Raw genomic sequence first — 23,687 nt, forward strand, 5'->3', positions numbered from 1 at the left:
ACCTTCCACAGCCAGAGGCACATGGAGGAGGAGATATGTGACCAGCACCTGGTTGACCACCCTAGGCATGGCAGCCAAGAGGGTCATTGACAGCTGGGTGACACATCAGCAGCCTTTGTCATGAGATTATGTGAGCTGGGCACAAACTCACATGCTCAGCTCCCAGAGCTGCCACTCCCCATCACTGCTACATGACTCACAGGCAGCTCAAAACCTTCCCTGATAAGGGGTTTGCAGAAACAAAAAGCAATACAGTAAACAGGGAGTAATAGGATAATAAAAAAGAAAAACCTTCAAGAAGAGCCAAAATCAAATTTTCCAGACTTTTATTAACCAAACCAGATAGTGTGAAGGCATAAAAGCTGGCACTGATTTTCTGTGTGAATTGCTGCATGTCTAGCACTATGTGTCCTCCTGAACAAAGACTGCCAGTCTCTGCTCTTCACTAGAGCTGAGCATATGATCCTTAAGGATGCAGAGGAAAATGGAGAGCTGTGCTTGGAGGGTTTCCAGCTAAAGAATAGGGAAACGGGCAGCCATAGACTTGAGTATGCTGACCAGGAGAAAAGCTGGGGAGAAAGAGGCATATTTTGCCAACTGCACTCCCAGTTACTTAGCCTGCAGCTGTAGCTGGGGAGAGGGTGAGTAGCATGCAGGGTGAATGCAAGCTCACGTCCACTCAAGGTAACTCATTTTCTCATTACTGAGAAGTGTGATGCACATGTTGGCAGTGTCCTGCAGGCACTGGTTTCAGGTCTCCCCTGACAGGGCTGTTTGCTGCAAGCAAAGACATGGAATGCATGGACAATGTCTGTGCTGACCAGACATGGAATGACTGTGACCTGCTTGTCAGCCCCAAGTCATTTCAATGCGGCAGAGATTGGCTCCCTTACAATGCCATTCCAACCCCAGAAGCTGAAAAAGTCCAGGGAAAACTCAGCTCCACCTCCAGTCCTGGGCTGGGGTGGCAGGTAGAAAGAGTGCCTGCATGAAGTAGGCTGGGATTGCAAGGATCTGTGCAACCAGAGGAAACATCTGGTCAGCAGCTGCAGCATGGCTGAGGCCAGCGTGGCATGGTGCACACAGGTGAACGCTGAGAGCAGAGCAGTGTGACCAGCAGCCGCACCCTGCAGCACTGGAGTGCACATACACACACAGGTATGGCTGGGGCAGAGCTTGCTCTGCTGGGACATTGCTTCTGACACTGTTCAGTCCAGCTGTGATCCCAGAAGGAATGGGTACCATCGGAGCCAAGAGGTGGAGGCACCACCTTCCACTGCCCCATGCAGCTTTGACAATGCTTGTACCCATCTTCTAGCTGCTTCTCCCCCTTGCTTCAGGTTCTCAACCTGTCTGTCTGTAAAGGAAAAGCCTGTCTCCAAAGCAGGACTTCCTGTCCCATGAGCTGATTCTTTTCTTCCCCAGCCTGATCCCTTCTCCAGCAACAGTCGAAATTGTCAGAGAACACAAGCAGGGTGTCACAGGGCAGCAGCAAACTTGCTTTCATCATTCCTGCAAAGCTACCATCAGCTAGAGCTGTTTCAAAATGTAGGCTCTGCTGACCTCTAGGGGACTGCTACAAACCCAAAACCATAAAGGCTTCAAAGCTCGTAGCACGTTACAGCCCATCTTCCCAGGCTCCTCAGGAGCCCTGCGGTGGGGATAACACAGCTGACACAACCCACTCCTGGTCTCTTTAGCACTACTAGGAGCTGTAAATAAAACCCTGGCTCCAACACTGCCTCTTCCATCTCACCCTTATGGCAGCAATATCTCAAGAAATGTGTACAAGAAATGTTAGGTTGTTGGGGAGATATTGCCTGCTATCAGACTGCCTCATGTAATTGCTGCTTTTCAGCATGGAGAAGCACTCTGGGAGTTTGGGGGTTTCAGTATCAGTTTGTCTAATAAAGTATAAAAGCCTTGCCTTGGTGTCACAAGTACAGCACTACTTGGTGAAAATCATGGATGCATACATCTAGGCATTGGAAATAAAGTTAAATGTGCTTTTTTATGGCATTTCATCACTCAGTAAACAAGTGGCAGAAGCAAGAACCTTGTCACAGAGTAGAAGGAATGTGAAGAAAACGTAAAATCTGATGTGCTCCTTAAAACAGCCCATGGTGCTGCCAAGGGCAGTAACAGCATTTCCCAGCTGGCTGCTTGAGAACAGCTGTGCTGGGGAACAGAGCATTAGGCAAGAGCCAACAGAGGCAGCACATACTGTGTACCTCTAATGGACCTGCTCTTGATAGAAAGCCAAATCCTATCACAGCCCTAGAGGATCCTAATTCCTTGATCCAGGGAAGGTGTGACATGATGTAACTTTGGAGAGCTGGAGCGTGGACAGACTTGAGCTGGGAAAAAAAACCTGTGCTCATGGCAGTGCCCCCAGCTGCAGCCACCACCTTGCAGGGCAGCTCCCCACCACAGCAGGGCAGATGGCTGTCCCTGGGCTGAGGTCCATGTTACAGACAGCTAATGTCTAAACAATTTAAATTCACTTGACCTTCTGACACAGGCAGAAGCCCATCCAGCAGAGCTGAGAGGGCAGCAGGCTCCAAGCAGCTGAAGAGGTGCCTGGGAACAGCACTGCTTCTGCAAGGGCAGCTCTATCTGTAGCCAGAGCCTGACTGTCCCAGTGGCTTCCACCATATGCAAAGGTCTCTCAAGAGGCTGTGGGGCCTGTGCTGTTGGGATCATGCTCCAACACGAGGGAGGCAGTCCTGGCAGGCACTCCACCAGCCACAGGAATGACTTTATAGGCAGCGCTTGGGGTTCTGGGCACACCAGAGGACATGTAATTAGTGTGCTCCTACTCAGTGCTCATGCCCTGGGAAGTGCCAAAATACATGGCAAAAATACAAGGCAAGTGCTAAGTTAAAGCAATTCCTCTTCCATGGGCTGGAAGATGTCAACCCACAGAGGCTCATGACAAAAGGTAACAACTGACTTGACTCTTTCAACTAATCAGGGTGAGAAGATGTCAAAGTGGCAATTAAGAGTGAAGTGTTTAAAGAAAAGAGACAAATTATTTGAACAGAATCACCATTTTCATTTCAGCTTCGTTACATGTCTCTTAATTAGAACAGATGTCTCCCTATTCTGTGCAAAACAGAAAAGGACCTGTGAGGTCTGAAATACTGGCTCATACACAAATACTACCACCAATTCCTGGCTTCTGACAGCAAATCCACTGCCTCAGACTGTGCCAAACCAAACCAACTGATGATTCTGGGTCCATCAGGGCTGGCTTTGCAGCGCCCAAAGCTCAGATGACATCATTTTCTCCTCCTTACACCTATAAACACTGTGTGTTATCCTACCATGCACCAGCAGTGCCCATTAAAGTCAGGCCTGTGCCACATGCATTGTAGCTGTGTTTTTAGTCCCTCTCAGATTCACAACTGAGTTGATTTTGCTCACAGAGAGAAGACACCATCAGTCATCAGAGTTTGGTAAGCTCTTTAATGGGAAGCTCATGGTGTTATGACACTGCTGGATTTGACACCTTGGTGGTGGACGAGGAAGGAGGATCAGAAGGCAGGCAGTGCTCCACTGCAGGCTTACACCTCTGAAAGTGCTGAACAAAAGGGCAACTTCTTTTGCTGACTCCTTTCACAGCTTAATAGTCCCAAAGACAGAGAGGTCTTCCAGCCAGAAACATTATGGAAACCACACCAAAGACAGCCTTGGCACGGCATGGCACAACATGATTTCTGCTTGGTGTGTTGAGGGCTGACTAGTCCCTGCATTAGTAAAGGAAAACTTGACAAAAGAATTGCATTGACTGAAATCCAGAGCTGACACTTCTACCACCCTTGAAGATGAAAGCTTCCTTTACATGCAGTGTTACCACAGATCTTTGCCTACATGAGCAATAGCATGTTGGTACAGAAAGGGAATTTCAAAGTTCAATGGATTTTACATGAAACCAGTAAGGTTCATTATAGTCAGCAATAACTAGTTCAAAGAAGTTTGGGTTTTTTTCTTGTAGACAAATGAAGGCCCTTTTTGTTAATCTATTTTTTTTTATGTCCAAGCTCGTACTGACAGTGTAGTGCTACACAGCTCTGTAAAAACTGGGGTTTGCAATAATGCAGGTGTGCCTTTAGGGGATGTCTTTCTTCAAAAAAAAAATCAGCAATGAGAAAAAAGTCAAACACAGATCATGTAAAAGACAATGTGGCTCACTGAACTGGTAAATGTGGTTAAGTGAAGATGTTTCCTCTGCCCACCTGCCACAGACATCAGACACCAACAGTGCAACTAAGACTTGAAGTCCAATAAAACTCCAAAGTAACAGAATCTGCCCTTTAAGGACCAAATTTAAGGACTCTATTTAAATATCTGCATTGGAAGTGATGTCCCCTGAGCCTTCAGCTCCGTGGTTACCCTGCAAGCATGTCATCAAGTCCAGCTTGTTACAGGGTCTAGGAATTGCTGCCCTGAGTCACTCCTGCCCGGCTCTCACACAAAGCTTTCCCAGCTGCAGCTGTCTGCAGAGACAGGCTGCTGGGGAGGAGGGGAGGTCCTGCCAGAATTAAACACATAAAACAAAGCATTTGCCTCTGCTCAGCAATTTACAGAAAGGGGCATCCAGCTAATGCCCCTGAAGGGATCTTTCCCAATTTCCCATGTCCTCTGGCCAGACCGAAAACAGCCAGCAGAGAAAGAGACCTCCCAGTGACCAAGGCAACTAGACAAGTCTCATTTTCTGATGTCCAACCTGGAGAGTCTCAATGGGTTATAATTTTCAGAGACTGGATTATCTGGCTAGACATAACTGCCTGTAAAAAGATACTGGGTCTGGCACATGAATGACTGCTGTCTTCTGCACAACCCCTGTCTGGCATGGACCACTCATGGGTCCTCAAGAGATAACACATCTCCCATGCCACCTCATCCCCCTGTACAGAAAGGACAGTGTGACTCACACTGTACTGAACTGCAGCTCCACTGATGCACCTGGCTTCAATCTGTGGGATGTAAGAGGTGCTTCTCTCCTCCTTCCTATGCTTCCCTTCTTCTGGGAGTGAGAACTTCTGAGAAGAACAGAATGGTAAGGATGGACAGGAAGGAAATATGGACACAGGATAAGGATGTAACCTCACCTCCTGCCACTGCTGAAGCTAACACTGAGTAAAACAGCCATAGACATCAGCCCTGGATTCCAGACAAAGATCAGGAAAGACGCTGAAAGAGGCTGGGAATATGTCCTGAATGGCAGCTTTCCAAAACACTGTCTATAATGTTATTGCAATCGTTTTCACTGTCACAGTCTCATGTCCCACCTTGCAGAGGGGTAAAGGGCAGGGACCTACTCAGCAATTTTGCAGCAGAAACTCCTCCCTGCTGCCCCCAGCCACCATATGATACAGCATATCTTCCATGGGTCACAGTGACAAGATGCAGCAGCTGACATGCATGTCACTGATGCAGGCAAGCTAACTATGGCTATTCCCAGAAAAAGTGGCATTATTACACGCATGAGACTTTCAAAGGCTATGCATGGAGGGAAACTGCCTGGAAAAGAGCTGGGAGCAAGGCAGAAGGTGGAGCTAAGTCTGGTAATGGTTCAGGTCATCATGCTCTGGGTTGAGTTTTTCCCCTCATTTCTGTGAGATAACACTCTCACAATTTTTTTTCTTCTCATGAACAAGTCCTTTTAAAGAGATGATACTATACACCTAAAAAGGAGCTTCCTGCAGCCTGACTGCTGCTCCTACCAACTCACACAATATCATAATGCTGGAGAAGAGAAATAGGCTTTTCAGTTTGCTTTCTCTATCCCTTCCTCCCTCTACCATCACAATGCATTAATCAGGCAGGACACTAACAGGAAAACACTACTGAGCTCAAGGCCTCAGTAGTGTCCAGAGGAGCTTTTTCATAAACTGCATGATCATGAATGATCAATATGCAGATATTTGGCAGGATGGCTTTGGCTGTCTCACAAATATCAGCATCTCTCTCTCTCTGAAGGGGCTTTGCTCACTCTTGCCCCTGCACTTGTCACAGTTCTGAAATCTGCCTTTCCATCTGGCAGATGGAAATCCCATGTATTTCTCATCACCCAAGCAGCACTCTGCTTACTGCATTCATGCAACTCATATTCAGAAGCACCAGTTCTGCAGGAGGCCCTGCTCTGCTGTATTTATATTTACTTAGAGCATGAAATGCCTATGAGAAAGGCCGAGGGAAAAGGGAAACCCTTCTATGTCCTTTCATTACCGGTTTGCTCTGAGGATAGGCAATGATGATGTGTATCTCTGTTCACCCACAGACCTAAAGTGCTATATACACTGCTGGACAAATAATACTAACAGTCCCTTTTAGAAAAGGCTTAAGGTGGGACTTTCAAAGGAGTTATCCTGCACCTGTTAAATTTTCCAGAGGCCTGCATGCATAACTGGAGCCCTGCCGTGAATTCTCAGTCTGAGACCCACTTAAAGCTCAGGCCAAGATAATGGCAGAGCTACAAACCCATATCTCACTGAGTACCCAGGCTTGCAAGCATTTATGTGTGTGTTGGCAAATCTTATGTCTCAGTCTGGCAGCCCAGTCACAGGGTCATGCTACCCCTGATTACTTACTGAACAGCTACTAATGGCAATATGTGGTAGGAGGGAGGGAAAAATAAAATACAAATGAAATACAAGAACATTTTGTAGTACAACCAAACCAGCTCCACACCTCTTGCATCATTTGGCAAGTATGGAAAAGTAACACAGTAATAAAGAAATGTATTTGGTCAAAGTAAGGAATCAATATTTTTTGATATAATACATTCTATATTAATGCTCATTCACATTTATTACATGTAAATTAAATCTTCTATGTATAAAATTCCAGTTTATTCTCAGTGCTGCCTGGTCATGCTTCAGTTCAGCAGCAGGGCTCAACATCTTCGGCTCCTAGCGAAGTGAGAGGAAACGAGAGTGCTCAGCTTTCTGCAGGGCCAAGCCTCCTCACACATCCCCTCGTCCTGCAGGTCCTGCCTGAACAAAATCTCCCTGCCTTCAGTGGGAGTTTTGCAGGGGACAGCACTGCAGAAGGGCTGGCTGTCCAGCACTTGCAGTCTGTGTGGAAATCACTCAAATGGCACATGACATTCCAAAGAAAAAGTGAGTTAGTGAATACAGAAAATAATAATAACATATCTACATAATTTACAGCATTGGTTGCTTGTAACTGTACTAATGCTCAACTGCTCATTAACAATTCAATCAATATGCAGGGAAAGGTAGCAGAGTGCAGTACACGTTACAACCTGCATGCAATTACAAGCACTGGATCTTAGTCTTTTCTCATTTCATGAATTCCTGCCTATCCTGCTGCCACCAGCGCCCAGTTCCCACTGAGCCTTGTGGAGTCAATCTCTCACAGCATTTAGGCCAGTCCCCATCTCCGCCACAGGCCCCTGACACCATGCAAGGCGCATTTAGCAGCAGGCCCTCAGCTAGTACCCATGTCCACCCTGCACCCTCCCCTCTCTGCTGTGCCAGCACTCTGTGCAGCCACAGGCTGAGCCAGGTTGTGGGACCAATCCAGCTGGAAGCCTGCTTGTCTGTAAAAGGCACAGGGCTGTGTCCCAGTCAGGCCAGGCTCTCAGCCCAGCTCACTGTGCAGGTGTGAGTAGGGTGCCTGCACCTGCACATTGGTGCCAGCCACCTGCTCTTCAAACAAATGGGTGAAGTGCCCAGCAAACCTGAACAGCAGGACTTTGCCTCCAGCTTGCACAACTGTAAATTGCTCGCTTGCACTACAGTAGAGCAGAGGAAAGTCAGCCCCGTAAGATCTACTTGTCTGAGCCACAACCCAAGGGTTGGATGCTATGAAGAGAGTGGTTCTTCCAATGGAAGGCTCTGTTTAAGGTTGTAGCATCTGTCCTAGCTGGAGAAGAAAGAAAAATTTAGGGGCTTAAAGCAGGGGTGGAAACCACTGGTCTTACACTTTATTTCAGTAAGCAAAAAGCCTATTGCTGCTATACAGTGCTATACAGTGAACTGCCACAGTTCTCACATCACTAGTCCATAGAAAAGGTGCTGCAACTACCATGTCTATGCCTGCATGCTGAAAGAATGTACAAAGTTGCATTAAGCTCTGGTTTTCTTCCACATTTTTTTTTTATATTCTCAGACTCTGACTTTTACTGTGTTGCAGACACTTCTGTGCAGACTCCGGGAACACACATCATCCCAGTTATGGAAGATCTTTGCCTCCGACAGAAAAATCATGTGCTATGCATCTCTCAAACCATCATAAATGTAAACCATCAAGAAAACTTGCTCTCTTTAGTAACCCTGGAAAAAGAGTCTTTAAAAAATCTATTGAAAAGGAAACATCATTAACAACAGGGTTTTCAAAATTATGCGAGTTATTTATAGGAATTGTCCAAGCATTTTCTTTTTGCTCACTCTTTGTTTTTATAAAGCTAATTCTGTATAAAAGGGCTTTTGAAGCATGTGACCTTCATTTTACAATTTTTAAAAAACTGGAAAAAAAGGAGTAAATTTAGAAACATCATTCTTGATTGTGGAAAACAGCTGTATTACAACAGAATTACCTTTGCTTCTTATATTTTCGGTACAAAAGGCAAGTAAATAAAGAGACCCTGCATCTTCACAGTCTGGCACTCATCCAAGTTACCTGGAACTACGTAAAACAGGTAAAAAGTATGAGGGGTCATCTTCTCCTTCATACCCTTCATACTAAGAGCCTCACCAAATCCCTTGGGGAGCAAGTCCCCGGATAAGTAAAACCTCACTAGATTTTCTATCAGCTGAAGCAGTATTTTAGCTCCCCTCCAATAAGGTGTACATGCCCAGACTTGCTCAAAGGCCCAGGAAGAGGTCTGGCAGAATTTTAAGAGCCAGGTGCTGGTTGATACCCTTATGGCTTCAGTGTTAAGTTGCATTCAAGTTGCTGTTCAAGGAAGATTCTGGAAACGACAGGCCTATCAGTCTCACTTCAGTGCCCAGTAAAATCATGGAAAACATTATTCTGGAAGATATATAAAAACACCTGGAGTACTGGTCACAGCCAGCATGGCTTCATGAAGGCAAAGTCCTGTTTGTCAAACCTGACTTCTTTTTATGACAAGGTAATCCATCTGGCTGATCAAGGGAAGCAAGTTGATGCCATATATTTGGAGTTCAGTAAAACTTTTGATACTGTATCAAAAGTATCCTTCTGACCAAAATGTCCAGCACACAGCTGGATAAACATGTCATGGGATGGGTCAGTAACTGGTTCATAGGCTGGGCACAAAGGGTTACAGTGAACGGCGTGACATCTGACTGGTGATCTGTCACCAGTGGGGTTCCATAAGGCTCCATCCTTGGCCCTGTGTGCTTCAACATCTCATTAACAACCAAGACACAGGACTTGAAGGAATACTAAGTAAGTTTGATGATGACACTAAACTGGGAGGAGCTGTCAACTCTCTAGAGGGCAGAGAGAGATGGGCAATCACCAATTGTGTAAAGTTTACAGGGGCAAGTGCCAGGTTCTGCACCTGGGACAGGACAACCCTGGCTGTGTGTAAAGACCAGGGAATGAGAGGATGAAGATCAGTGCTGTAGAAAGGGACCTGGGGTCCTCGTTGATGGCAAGCTGAATGTGAGTCAGCAGTGCCCTGGCAGCCAGGAGGGCCAAGCATGTCCTGGGGGGCATCAGGGACAGCACTGCCACCCAGGCAAGGGAGGGGACTGTCCTGCTTTGCTCTGCTCTGCACTGGGGCAGCCTCACCTTAAGTGCTGGGGGCAGTTTTGGGAGCCACAATGTAAAGAAGACATTTAACTATTAGAGAGTGTCCAGAGGAGGGCAAAAACGGTGGTGAAGGGTCTGGAAGGGAAGCCTGGTGAGGAATGGCTGAGGTCACTTGGTTTGTTCAGCCTGGAGGAGACTGAGGGGAGACCTCACTGTGGTCTTCAGCATCCTCAGCAGGGGAAGAGGAGGGGAAGCTACATGTCTCTCCACTCTCATGACCAGTGACAGGACCCAAGAGAATGGCCTGAAGCTGTCAGGGGAGGTTCAGGTTGGTTATCAGGAAAGGTTCCGCACCCAGAGGGTGGCTGGGCACCTGAACAGGCTCCCCAAAGAAGTGGTCACGCACAAACCTGACAGAGTTCAAGAAGCATTTGGACAACAGTCTCAGGCACATGGTTTGACTCTTAGGCTGCCCTGTGCAGGGCCAAGAGTTGGACTCGAGGATTCTGATGGGTCTCTTCCATTTCAGCATATTCTATGATTCCATGACTCTAATGCACAATGCCACAAGGTTTGAGTAATAATTTGGCAGTGTATCAAAACCAGCAAAGCTTAAAGTTAGTTGTCATGCAGAAGTGGGACAGGCGACAGCTATTTTTTACTTGATTTGTAGGAAAGCAGCACTTGCCTTTGGATCACATGGTGTGGAAGGGCTGGTTACAATGTGTGCTGCTGGTGCCAGTTATTCCCAGGTATTAATTCAGCACTTGGAAACTCAGGTCTCAGTGAAATCACATCAATATGTCTGACACCCCCTGGATTCCTACGTCCTATTATTATTGTTAAGCCTTCATATGCACTTCTGCAGCACGAACCATTACTAAACTATTGTTTTTCAGGAGAAGTCTCTCCACGTTTGGTACTTTGTCAAAAACCTATAGCTGTTGAACTAAAAAGAAAAGCGCAGGTGGTGTTTGCTCTCTGCGCTGGTTTCCTTGGAAAGGTCACGGGTGAGGACTCTCCCCACACGCCTCCTACATTCTCAGTACTCTACATTCATGTCAGCAAACACTACTCTCGAACACAAATCGAAGAGACAAGTCAGCGACAAAACTACTTCTAGACTGATAACGGCAGAATGCTACCAAGACAATTCCATAGAAAACCCACTGAAGCAGGAGCAAAATTCAGGTCACTTCTTAGCAAAGCTCATCACGGATTATTATTATTTTTTTTAAACCTTTTTTTGTAAAACTTTTATCTTGGCAGCCAGATATCCCCTTGTGATGTGCTAATTCAAGCAGGCTAACGTGGGACCACCTGACCCCACCTGGTAACCAAAGGCTTCCGAATTTTTTTATAGCTTCTCAGAAAATCACTGCTGACTGACACCCATCTGTTGGTGATCGGCTTCTGGCTCCTCTTCTTCCACATCTGCGTTATATTCTTCAAATGCATCATCATCAACATCTGGAAGCCCAAGTAACTACAAAGAAGAGAAAATACTGTGTAACAGTGAATTACCCACTTGTGCAGCTTTGCTGCAAATCTTCACACAAATCCTACGTGCACTTCTTAAAAACCTCAAACCCCGGAATAACAATACTGCATAATGATCTTGACTCTTTTTCTTTCTCTCCTGGGATAAAGAAAGATTTGAAAATGCATCCTCACACCAAATTAAGCGCTCAGAGACCGGAAGATAAATAAAACAAAAACAAAGCTTCACAAAGCTTGCAAAAAGCTTCACATTCTTCCCTGAGGTCACATTATGAATTGTTGAGTGTTTAGACTTGGCAGTGGTTTAACTTCAGAAAGAATCATGATAATACTGTAGCAGTAGTTGTCTTGGTTTAAGCTTGTTTTTCATCAGCCCTATAAAAGCAAAGAAGAAAACATCCTCATGAAGGACTGCCTAGTGTGGAATAGGCAAGGAGTCCCTAAAAGCCCAAAGGACCCGTCATGTCAAATGCTCTTCTTGAAGCCTTCACTCCATCACACCAGATAAAGTCTTGCCTGCTGTGTGAAGCCCTTGCAGTAAGAATTACTGTGTATTCCACTGAAATGCTGTCCCTTTAGACTTCTGCAAATTAGATTTGGGCTTGCAAGCAATTGCCAGTCCATTCTGCTTGGATAATGTTTGGATGCCTCCACCTGATGGCTCCAACCACTGCAATGTCACCTCTTCGGTAGAGGAAGAAGCGCAAACAGCCATGTTTGAACTTCTCCCCTCTCCCCCAAAAGGTTGCCACACCAACAGAAGTCAGGAAGACAGATAAGCCAAATTACAATCAAAATAATGCATCTGTTGTGGAAATCTCAGATTCCTCCACTAACAGCTATTAATAGCCACAAAGCAAAATCATAGGCCTGGCATTACTGAGAATACCATGTATTTAGCTTGCCAGGGCTGGAAGAGCAGCACAGATGCATGTAACACCCTCTTTGGTGATGCAGCTGTTAGCTCTTGAAAGAGGCAAAGCTCAGAAAAATCGTGAAGAGGGTGACGCTCTTTAGGTGAGAGCATGGAAATGAGAAGGCTGCAATGAGGCAGATTTTCAGGGACTTAAACTAATTCAGTCTGTGATCGACATTCAAAATTATTCAGTGGACATAAATAAAAGGCATAGAATTAGCTTCTGGGTGCAATGAAGCTTGTATTCCTCACTGTCACTGGGAGAAAATCAGATTTCTGTTACAGGCTTTCTTTGGCAGGGAAATGGAAGGAGAATTTGCTGACTAAATCCCCTCGTTCGCATTTTAAAAATACTTACAGAGACCCCAAATGGAAATTTGTTTTCTGAGCAGAACAAAGTAATTTTTCCTTTTGCATACATATTTTTCAAATCAAATGCTTAACTGAACATGAACTGCTGAGTTCATTTTCAGGATGTGGGGGTTTTATTTTGTGTTGAAGCTAAAATTAAAATACTCAATTTTCAAAAGGTAAAATTAGGGACTCTTTCTAGACCTTCTTATACACCAGTATTATTTTTGATCAACTAATCTGGTATATTCAAATTACATGTGAGTGTTGCACTCCTGTTTGTATCACCTGGCAGAAAGAGTTTTGATTGCATTTTTTTTCCCCACCTCTGGTCATAATTCTTCTTTGATTTGCAAGGAAATGAGTCACATGAATCTTCATTTTATGGGATACTATACTGCAAAATTAGCATGGAAAACACAATGTGCACCACAAGAACTCCAAACATACGCACAATCCCAAAGGATGGGGAGTACATCCTGCTTTTCACACATCCCCACTCTCTTTGCCATCAGGAAATCCAGCTCCTCTTTCCCCGGAGGTGTAAATCAGAGGGAGCAGTGTAAATCAGAGTGATGCTGTAGGCTTTAGTGGTTTTACAGAGGAAGAATGGGGGTGGGGTGGGATGGGATGGGATTCTTCTCCAAGGGAGATGCAGTTTTATTCTCTTGCAGACATTTTATGACCCTCCAAGCCACCAAGGACCTCAGCCATGCAAGTCTTGCTTTTAGGTGTCATATCCTGCTGTTTCCCACAGGATTATGGTGGCCCCTCACTGCTGTTAACCCCTTACTGCTCTCTGGACTGCAGTGACAAATCAGCCCACACCTTCAACACACGAAGGGAGAATCAGGGTCCAAAGCGCAGGGAGCTCTACAAACATTGGGACAAGACAGAAGGAGGGTATACAAAAGGTAAGGACAAAGTAAGATGATGAAGATGGCCTGGGCTGATCCTAGATTGACTCCCTTATCTTCTTTCCCACACACTAGTTTCTGCTTCTAGTCCATAGCTGCTATGTATTTTGAAGTATCAGATATGCAGCAGACTTGAAAGGACTTAACTGCAGAGGAAAACAAGGAGAAAAGACATAAAATAGAAAAGTGTTGTAAAAAGAGAGAGCTGATTCATCAGCAGAAAAGCCAAGGGGAACCAAAACTGCCAGGCAGGGATGCATAACTTAGGAGGAGGTCAGGGGCATGGTGAGGAGGGAAGGAGGGAGGGTAACAACCAGCAGCATTGAACGACAGCTATTTATTTCTGCTGGCCAAACTACCCATCTGGAGGTAAAGGAGAGGTCATGGGACATGCATGAATACAGTGCACATGGAATAAATGGCTTTTACACTGCAGACTACCCACTTCAGATGTAGGCTTTCCAGGCTGAAGATGAGCTCAGTGTAGGACCCCTGAAATCTGCTGCTGAATTGTATGACTCATGCCTTGGTTTCCTGCAAACTTTGCCAGTTGGTGTGATGTCCTTCAGGCATTTCTTATATTTGTCTTCCTTAACCCTTTCAAAGTGCCCTGATTTTACAAATAACCTCACAGTTACTAACTCACAGAAGCAGAGTGACACCATCTCCTACTAAAAGCTGGCACAGAAGCACACTGAAAAATCAACCATGTACAAGACTGAACTTTAGCAGTCCATGTGATGCTACACTAGAGATAACCAGTTCTGTTGAATCCCTGTGGGAAGGACTACGTCTCCAGACAGATATGCTTGAAAGCACCAGCATGGGCACATCCTAGCACCGGATCATGGCACCTCTGACACCAGAGAGACCAAAACACAGAAGGAGATGAGATGCTCTGAGGCAAGTAACGCTATTTGAGGCCCAGTGCTATTCATTGATATCATGTACCTTTGTGGTGTCTGGCACTTCTGGATGCTCCCTGAAGAAGTGGATAATAAGACAAATCACAAAGTCTTGTGGAAACCAACCCAGGAAGGCAGTAATGGGTAGAGAGAGCATGCCCCTGATCACCTTCAGTAAAGAAACACCTTGAGAGGTGTGGATAGTTGTTGCAGGCAAACCAGCACTTTTTAAAAGCCTCATCTAATTAAATATCCTGCTTGGCACTGTGTTTAGGCACATAAAACATTAGGGAGAGATGCCTGAGAGCAGTGAGGGGCAGCGAGGGACAGTGAGCAGACCTACACCACCCTCACTGCCTTCTGTGCCCAGGGAAGACTGGTGAGCAGAGGGAATTCTCTGTCTCTCACTGAGAGAGATGCCAGCTGCTGGGCATTCATATTCTCACTGTCTCCAAAACCAGGGCCCAGCAGCATGAGGAGCCAGTGCCTTTCCCACTCCACAGCCCCAGGGCAAGCTCATGGAGACACAGCTGGGTTGTTATCATGAACGTGCAGAGCAGGGCTGAGCCAAGTTACTGGAAAAAGTTGTTTTTGGGGCCCTCAGTAATGGGAAGGCAGATGCTCATGCTGTGCAAAACGGCATGAAAAGCTGCAGATGCACTGCCACTGTTTTCTTCTAAATATTCCCCTTCAAAGGACCCCAGCAAAGAATTTCAGAACTGTCTAATAATCACAGATGTCTACTGGGAATACCAAAATGAAGAAGACTTTCAGAAGGTGCTTTACAGTGCTTAGCAAGAACCTGCTAAAAACCTGGTCCCCAGTGTCCCAGACTGAGAGCCAGAGCCACTACATACTTCAGAAAAGCCCAGTATGACCTTCAGTTGCAGTTTCTTCCTGAACTGGAGTTTGCCAGACTGGTCTCTGTCAGCTGATTTGCTGGGATAGAGAAGAAATGCCTTGCAAATGCACTGTTGCCTTGAAGCTGACAGCAAGGTGGTCTCATTAATAAAATGGGTCCAGTTCAGAAAGGACAGGAGACACTATGAAGTGATGCCAAGGAAATAATTTCCCCATCTCAAAGAAAAGAGGTTTTATTCTGGGAAAGGCCTGAGGGTGCAAAGTAGATCTTTCCATACATCTACTGTAATACCATTCAATTTTTAAAATCTTTCCTCCCATGTATGTGCTATTTTTAATAGCTACTATTAGGAAAAAATGTCAATACACTCCTTAATTAGACTTGTCTACACACAGCCATACCTCAAATGATAAACTCTTACGCTGATGCAAATCTCTCAATACTGGGTGAAAGGAGAATCTGAGAAACTTAATATCTGTGGTACAACCACGAGAAAATGAAGAGTTACTTGATACAGTCTGAAAGATGTTTCTGGCAACTGAGGACACCATTTTTGTGCAAACAAAAGCAAAATGAAATTCAACAGCTAGGAAGCAAAACTAGAAAAATGCAGATTGTAAACAAAAGAGTTATTCAGAGCACCATAACTAGCCATGAGAAGAAAGAGTGCCCAGCAGTGTTGTATCCTTTAAGTCACCTGAAGACTGCATCAAGAGTCAGTGTCTTTGGAAAGGACACATTCTAGTTCAACCTCATTTTATATGGTCAGCTGTGGGAATCATGAGGTGAAATGTGATGTATTAATGAAGGGCTCAGGATACATGAGCATAATGGTTCCCCTTGCTTTCAACCTTTTTATTCTGAAGAGTAGCTCAAGTTGCTTTGACTGAAGTCAATTTCTCAGTAACTTAAATTATGCTGGAATAAATGTGGTTTAAGTGAAATAAGTATTCTGTACCAATTTAATTAAGTCTTTTTTAAGTCCTCCTTAGTTAAACCAATGGAAGTTCCTCATCAAAGGCACAGCTTCCCTGAGCAGGAGAGGACAGCTATGAAGATCTCAGAGCCCAATATTGTTCCGGAAAGCATAATTATATTTTTTGCATGTTTTCACAATTACAAGCAGCTGTAGTGACAGATCAGATTTCCAGTCCTTTCTAAGAAAAGTGTACATCTGTTCTATTTATTTCTAGCCTCTCAAAGGATTCTTTAGAACGATGCTCTTTTATGTCGACCAGCTGTAGTGATCTGTGCAAGGGTGTAACACAGGGAGGGCCAGTGTTTTCATATCGGTGCTCCAGGCCCTCCCTTTCACACTAAATACTTGGGATACATTTCCAGTCTTCTCAACTAGTCAGCCAGAAAAAGACAGGAGGGGAAAGTTGAGTATAAAAACATCCATTGGTGAACTTTCTTATGAACATGACAGGAGAATGGCTCTGGCTACAAACCTTCCCCTGCTTTGCACCAAGCCCTTAGCCAGCCCTAAACATGCAAAAGGAGTATTTGCCAGAAATGAAGGACAATGGCCAGCCTAAGACACCTCACCCTGATGAAATCCTGGCTTTGGCACAAATCTTAGCGTTAAACAAGGATGGAGAAAGCTGAGCAGCAGCAAAACAGGAAAATACAGGCCCCCTCCCCACAAAACCCAGCTTCTCTTCCAACTTCTTCTCAAGCAGTGACCAAACCAGTGTGTGCAAATACCAAGTGGCAACCATCCTAATAGCAAAATCTGCATCACTTGGGGGAAAAAAACCCCAATCATAAAATAAACCACCCTGAGGAGAGACCGCACTTCCAGTTTCCCAGAGGTTTACTCTTGCTGTTCATATCCTTGCAAAACTCTCCAATTCCAGTGCCAGGAAACAACTGTGCCACAAAGTCCCGTGGCGCTGACTCGTATCCCGTTCCTTGGAGTCAGAGCTGTATCAGCAGGATGCGAGCCCCTGCCCGCTGCCACTAGCTGACACATCAGTTGGCCTGCCATCCCACACAGGAATCTCATCCCCTCAAGCACAGAGATGGAAATAAAAAGGCAGCTGACTTCCAAGAAACAATTTCCAATTGCCTGATGCTAGCTTATGTGCTAACACTCCTGTACCCAGGCAGCTAACTGGAGAAGTAAGTCTCTGGAGAAGAAAAACCAGCTTGCTCTATCCAGTGCTGTCCTATTAAAAGTCACAGCTAACTGTCAATGTTTAGAAGGGAAAAAAAGCACTTACAGGTCTGAAGGATTTGAAGACTTTTTCCAATATTTCATGGAGCGTCTTTTTCCCACAGGAGGAGATGTAGTCCTGTGCAAGCTGCAGGAAAGGTAAGCAGTCCTCACTTTCACTCCACACATGCTGAAAGCCAACAGCAACACAAGAAAGGAAAGGCATTAACAGGAATTCACGCCAACCTTTCCATGTGATTTTATAAGGTGACATGTTGTAAACATCTGCCAAAATACACTGACCCTCCTGCAGTTCAGACCCGCCTTGGGGACAGGCATTGCAGGCTCTTTCAGAAGCCATGTTTCTGAGGGGAAACCTGGATTTTATTAACGTGATGCATCAGAAAACAGGGAAATCGATCCAGAAGCAGAAATGGTTGCACCAGCCATGAAGAGTACACGCACCAGCCGTGAAGCATACACGCACTTGGCGCACAACATTTTACCTATAAAGGTGCTTTTGTTCAACATCAGCCCTGCTCAGACCTGGAAGTCAGGTTGGGTTTTCTCTTTTTCTGCATCATCTGCTGCAGTGAAGCCCTCAGGAAGAGCTAAAGCATCTCTTTGTCTTCTGGCATTAGTGCAAATATGATGCGACCCTGGAGGTGGAATTTGATGTGTAATTCTCTCAACGATGCAGAAGAAAAGACGCAAAATCTGCCTGCAGGCTAGACACAGAGCCAAGGAGAGATGTTTGGGCACTCACAGCATCCTGACACTTTGAGCCTCCCACCCTGTTTTGAGATTTACTCCTCCTGGAACACAATCTTCTCTTCCCAGGCAGGCACATTTAGACACACTTGAGACCTTCCTGCTCTGGAGATGCTGGTTCCCCAGCCTTACACGCAAAGCCTCTCTCAAAACTGATGTTTATTCTGCTGCTGGGAGGTTGTTTGAAACAGAGCTGGCAAGCAATGGAGGGAGCACCCAGACAACAATGCTTCCTGTGCCCAAGGGCACAAGCTAATGCATCATCTTAAACACCTTCTGTTTGAAAACTTGGTGCATGGGACTGTCTTAGGCAGCCTGCCACACAGAGAAGTGCAATACTGCCAAATTGGTTTGAGACTCTTGTACCTCTCTTTTTGCACAGCAGCTCTTTTCCCCAGAGTGCCTTTTTACTTGCTATAAACAGCAGGTTATGCTTAAACAAGGAAGAGGAGGATCTCTCCAAAGCTTAACTAACATTCAGGGAAAGACTCAAAACGACAGATGTTTCAATCCCTAGCATAAGACTTGCATATTGCCTTCCTCTTCAGCAGTGAGTACCTGCCAGGGACGCAGTTTTGCACTTAACAAAAGAAAACAGTACTTGACATCACCTAAACTGCACCTTTAAGATAAAACCTGTAACTGCTTTGCTAGGAACCTCACTTGACCTACATTTTCTTTGCTGCTTGTTGCACTTTACAAGCATAAACACAGTGAAATGTTTTGTTATGAAAAGAGCCCTGCATTACCAAGTAGGTTCTGCTCTTTCCATATAACCAGAGTCATGTCTTAACCATTCTGGCAATAAAAATAAGTTCTTTACAGTCTTGCCAACTCCCAAACACACATACCACAAGTCTCATGATGCTTCATGCCATCTTAAGAGTCATGGGCCTTGTAATCCTATAAATATACAACTAAATCTCGGTTTCTGTTTACAACAAAAAAAAGCAGAAAAAAAAATCTGCACTTTGTGATTCCTATGGCCTAAAAAAGCAGAACGTACATGAAGTGAACCGAAATGAGCCCTCTTGAAAATACCAAATGAACACTTCCAAATCACATTTTAAAAACAGCCTCTGGAGAAGTTTTTGGAGGTCTGGCCCCTGATTGCTTCATACTTGGGGTTAGCAATAACTATTTAGTTACTCCTAAACATCAGAGCTGAATGTTGCAGCTTGGCAATTCCTGGCTCATGCCAAACCTGTTGCAATTGTTTATATATATAAAACAATTATGACTGCTGAGATCCTCATTCTTGTTTAAATTGTGGCTTCTTTTGACTACCAGAGCTATACACAGGAGCTTCCACATAAATGAAAATCAGGCCCTGCCCTTTAATAAATCATTGCTGGTTCGTTCCCCAGGGCAAGTTAACCCCGTGTTGTCCAATTGTGTTTTTACAATCTCTTTTCAAGCTGCACCACATTTTAGACACCAGTGTGAATTCATCAGCAGTAGGCAGAGGAAGATGACCTAACACAAGAGGAAAACCTAAGAGAATAACCTGATCACCGAGTTTTTGAGGAGATTTTTTTGCATAGCAACATAGGACAATTAGCAAGTAACAATTACAAAAATCTCCCCATCTGCAGAGGATTTAAAATGTTGACTGTAGCAACAAATGCATTATGAAAAGTTTCATGTGCCATTAGTGCACACATCTCATTCAGAAATGGGCTGATTTAATCTTCTCCCTCGAAAACCTCAACCACAATAAAGAGCAGGTCTGTGATGTCTGTAGGTTCAGCTGCATCTACAGCTCTCTGTGGTGGTTCAGTGCTGCACCCAGGCAGCACAGGAACCCTCTCGGCACTGACTCACCCATCTCCAGAGGAACCTGCAAAAGGAATTTCAGCCTTTCAAAATAAAAACAAATGCAATTTCAGGATTCAGCTCCTGCTTAGAAAGTTCAGTAAGGCTGCATAAATGGACATGCTTTTCCTGGAAAACCCGATGCCTGAGGATCTCTCTGCAGTGGGAGAAGATGTGTGCTGGCAAACTGGTGGAGCACAGTGCTTGGTTGTGGCTGTGCAATTAAAAAATATTAACTCCATCATCAGAGTATTTGTTTTCCAAGCTTGCCCAGTTTTGCTCACTGTTGCTTTGTGTCCCTACAAAAGCACACAGCCGCTAATTTCCACCTAAGATCATGGTTGAATTATTTAGTTCAGCATCCACACATAGCTGAGGAAATCAATAGGGCTGTATCTGGAGGGGTTTGCTTTCCCTCACACGTTTAGATGACTCAGTCTAGCTGGATGACAGAATCACTTGCCTGGCCCACCTTTTTCTAAGCAGCCCACTTGTTGTGCATGACAGCAAAACTTTTTATTTATGGGGATAATTTGGCTTGCATGAAATATTCAGACCTGCTGACTCTGTTCTGAAATACTTTCAGGAAATCTTGCAGCAAGATGGCATCATATTTTTATTTATTTTATTTAGTTACTTTGAATACCAGTAATAACATGGTGACAAAACAAATGACAGACTGTAAAGAATAGCATCACAACCTCTTTCTCCTTGATTATGGCTATACAAGTCAAATTAATTTCTCGAGAACCTCAGGATCATCAGGAGCTGAATAGTAAGTACATTGTTCAGCTATCTAAAATGCTGATTTGGAGTTTCAGTGTCCAGGTGGTACTGAAAATGCCAACAAGCATCTACATGGGTCTCCTGTATCTCTAGCATGTTAAAAGCCTAGCCTAAAGATATCTTTTCAGGAAATGAAAACTAGCAAATTGATATGATGTGGGATCTCTGATGTTAGACAAAATTCAGTGTTTTTCTCCCCCAGACTGCATCTTGGCAATCTATCCAAATTTTTCTCCTCTCCTCTTTCCTTTTAAGTTCATCATGCTCATCATTTCCTCCTTACAAGTGGGTTATCATGGAATTCTCTGGCACCTCCTACATAGCTTTTTAAGTTGCATCATTATGAAATGACGACGTAAAGAAAGAACAAGAATACCAGGCATCAGATGCTTATTAAATGTGAGGCTCCTTTATAAGAAGCACAGGGTACAAGAAGGCTGTGAAGTGTGTCACTGTGAATTCTGTTTATATTTACTCACTTTCACACTCCGCACTGTGTTAAAGGAGCCATGCAACAAGGCTTTAAAGTGCAAATGATAATCAGTCCCTCGGCTTGTATTAAGTCTCCTTTAAATAAACTTTAGCCTGTGATTGCACACAGAAAGCAAAGTTATAATCTGGAACATTAAAGAAAAGGAAAGTGACTGCAAAAAACCAAGATAATCAAGCTGGGAGAAGAAATTAAGTCCCATAGTGCACTAGGAGAAGGAAACAGGATGCTGGAAAATCTAATCATTAGTGGGTCTTAATCATATTAAAGAAACACCATCTCTTTAAAGAAAACGAATTAAGAATGACACCTATCTGCCTGTCTTAAAAGTATTAGCATTACAAAAAGTGCCTCAACTAATAAGGCTAGAAAAGACAGAAGAAAACATCACTTCTAGTTTTCCACTGCTTATGTTCCAGATTTGACAGGAGTTGGCCCTTTGCTCCATTTTACTAGTGGTGACTCTGGGCAGGGAGCTCTTCCCACACCAACCCTGGAATGAAAATATTTTCAAAAAAAACAAAGGGAAAATGTGATTTCAAACACAAAAAAAAAAAAAAGGCCAGCATTGGAATAGGGTCTGAAGCTGCCTAAGATTTTTTTTTGAAGTTGACTAGACTTTGTATGAAAGAGTTCACTCAATTATTGAGCAGCATATAAAGAAACAATACATGTCTAAGAAAAATAAATGGACTTTCTTTGCCATTTCCAATATAATTAATGTTGAACCTCAGTTTTAGCCTAGTGCTGCACTGGATTCATATGTATTCCTGTTTAGGAGTGCAGCAGGCATGGCCCCTTCTGGGTACAGGCATCTCCAGAGAGCCATGAGCACTGGGGTCTGACAGGCTCAGAGGTGCTGGGACGACAGATGCACAGAGCTATTCCCACAGAGGACTCAGAGAATCCACATCCTGAGATACCCCACTGCTACATCTGAACGTCTCACGAATCCCTGGACAGATGCATAACTAAACTCCAGACATCTTCTTTCATAATTCAGTGTGACCATCTACTCTACACAATAAATAAATAAATGTCCTGCTCGCTGGGATCTGTGCTCCTGGAGAAGTCACTCCACTGCTCTTTGTTTCCACGGACCCATCTGTCAAATGGGCTCACTCCCCACTTACCTGTTGGAAAGGGAATTAGCGAACATTTGTCAAGCAAGTGGAGGGATGAAACTTGCTTCGTGAATGAAAGAACCTACAAGATTCCTACAATAATGGTGCTAGGACCTGTTTTGTTAAAATAAGCAAACCAAAATCCTTTCACTGAAGTTAACTGGCACTTGGCAGCTTACAAACCCCGTGGCGAGGCGCCGCTTTTCCGTGACTCTTCCTGCACTTCTGCTCACCACCGGGAGGGTCTGCCGAGGGGAAAAGCACCCTCCGACCCTTCCCAAAGACAGGGCTTGTGGTGCCGGAGCCTTTTCCGCACAAACTCGGCGCTGAACTCCGCGAGAGGCGGCGGGGCGGGGGCGCCCGGCCGGCACCTGCACGGATCCCGCGGCGGGCCCGGCGGGCGGGGGGGGGCGCGGCCCTCCTGTCATCCTGACTCCATTTTATTCCTGCCCATTCTCCATTTGCCGTGACAGCCCTGCCAGTCCTCCCGTCCCCCCGCCGTGCCCCAGCCCCGGCACCCCGGGAGGATGGAGGGGCCGCGGGGGAAAGCGGCAGCTGCAACCCCCGCGGGGCGGGCTGGGGGCACCGCACCGCTCCTCCCCGCCCGCCCGGAGCCCGCAGCCACCCCGGGCCGGGTGATGGGGAACGGGGGGGTTGGGGGGGTGTCCCTGCCCGCGGGGCCGCCCCCCACCGGCAGCGGACTCCATTTTGCAGATTGTGGGAGGATCCCCCCGGCCCCGCCGCCCTCCATCACCGCATCCCTCCCTCCCGGGCACGGCCCCGTCCTCCGCCCCCCCCGGCGCTCCCCCCTCGGGTGCTCCCGCCGGGCTCCAGGGATCCGCACGGACGGAGCGTCCCGGAGCGGCGCGAGGGCTCCCCGCGCGGCCCCGCAGACGCGCGGGGGGTGCCCCGCACGCCCGTGACCCCCGATCCCCTCACGGGGCACTCACGAAATTGTCGCCGCAGGCGGCCTCCGGGCACAGCACGTAGAAGGAGACGCCGGGCTCGGCGTAGAAGTCCATGCGCCGCTCCGTCTCCTCGGCGGCGATGAGCTGGAAGGGCGTGCGGGCGCACCATCGCTCCGCCGCCTCCGCCAGCGCCTCGAAAGCCATCGCCGACCCCACCGCCGCCGCCGCCGCCGCCGCCGCCGCCGCCGCCTCCCGCCCGCGTCCCCCGCGCCGCCCGCGCCTCGCGCCGCCCCGCGCCCGCCCCCCGCGCCGCCCCTCCCGCCCCCCGCGCCGCGCCTCGCGACCCGCGCGCGGCTCCCGGCACCGGCCCCGCCGGGATCCGCGCAGACAATTGACTCCTTCTGGCAACCTGGGGCAGAGGGGAAGGCAAAAATAAATCATAAAGGAAAGCCCCACGCAGGAAGGCGCTG

At 46.1% G+C, this 23,687-nt stretch overlaps 1 protein-coding gene across 1 annotated transcript; it reads right to left on the reverse strand.

Annotated features, from left to right (window-relative positions):
* Window positions 1-3,448: 3,448 nt before the first annotated feature.
* On the reverse strand, window positions 3,449-23,428 carry MTURN (maturin, neural progenitor differentiation regulator homolog). The gene is made up of 3 exons (XM_036406852.2): window positions 23,260-23,428; window positions 17,391-17,513; window positions 3,449-11,200 (listed from the first exon to the last, which is right to left on the reverse strand). Exons 1-3 carry the CDS (start codon window positions 23,419-23,421, stop codon window positions 11,090-11,092), a joined length of 396 nt encoding a protein of 131 aa, XP_036262745.1. The 5' UTR covers window positions 23,422-23,428; the 3' UTR covers window positions 3,449-11,089.
* Between the last annotated feature and the right edge of the window lie 259 nt (window positions 23,429-23,687).

This window comes from Molothrus ater, chromosome 1 (assembly GCF_012460135.2).
Source record: "Molothrus ater isolate BHLD 08-10-18 breed brown headed cowbird chromosome 1, BPBGC_Mater_1.1, whole genome shotgun sequence".
In the NCBI taxonomy this organism is placed as follows: Eukaryota; Metazoa; Chordata; class Aves; order Passeriformes; family Icteridae; genus Molothrus; species Molothrus ater.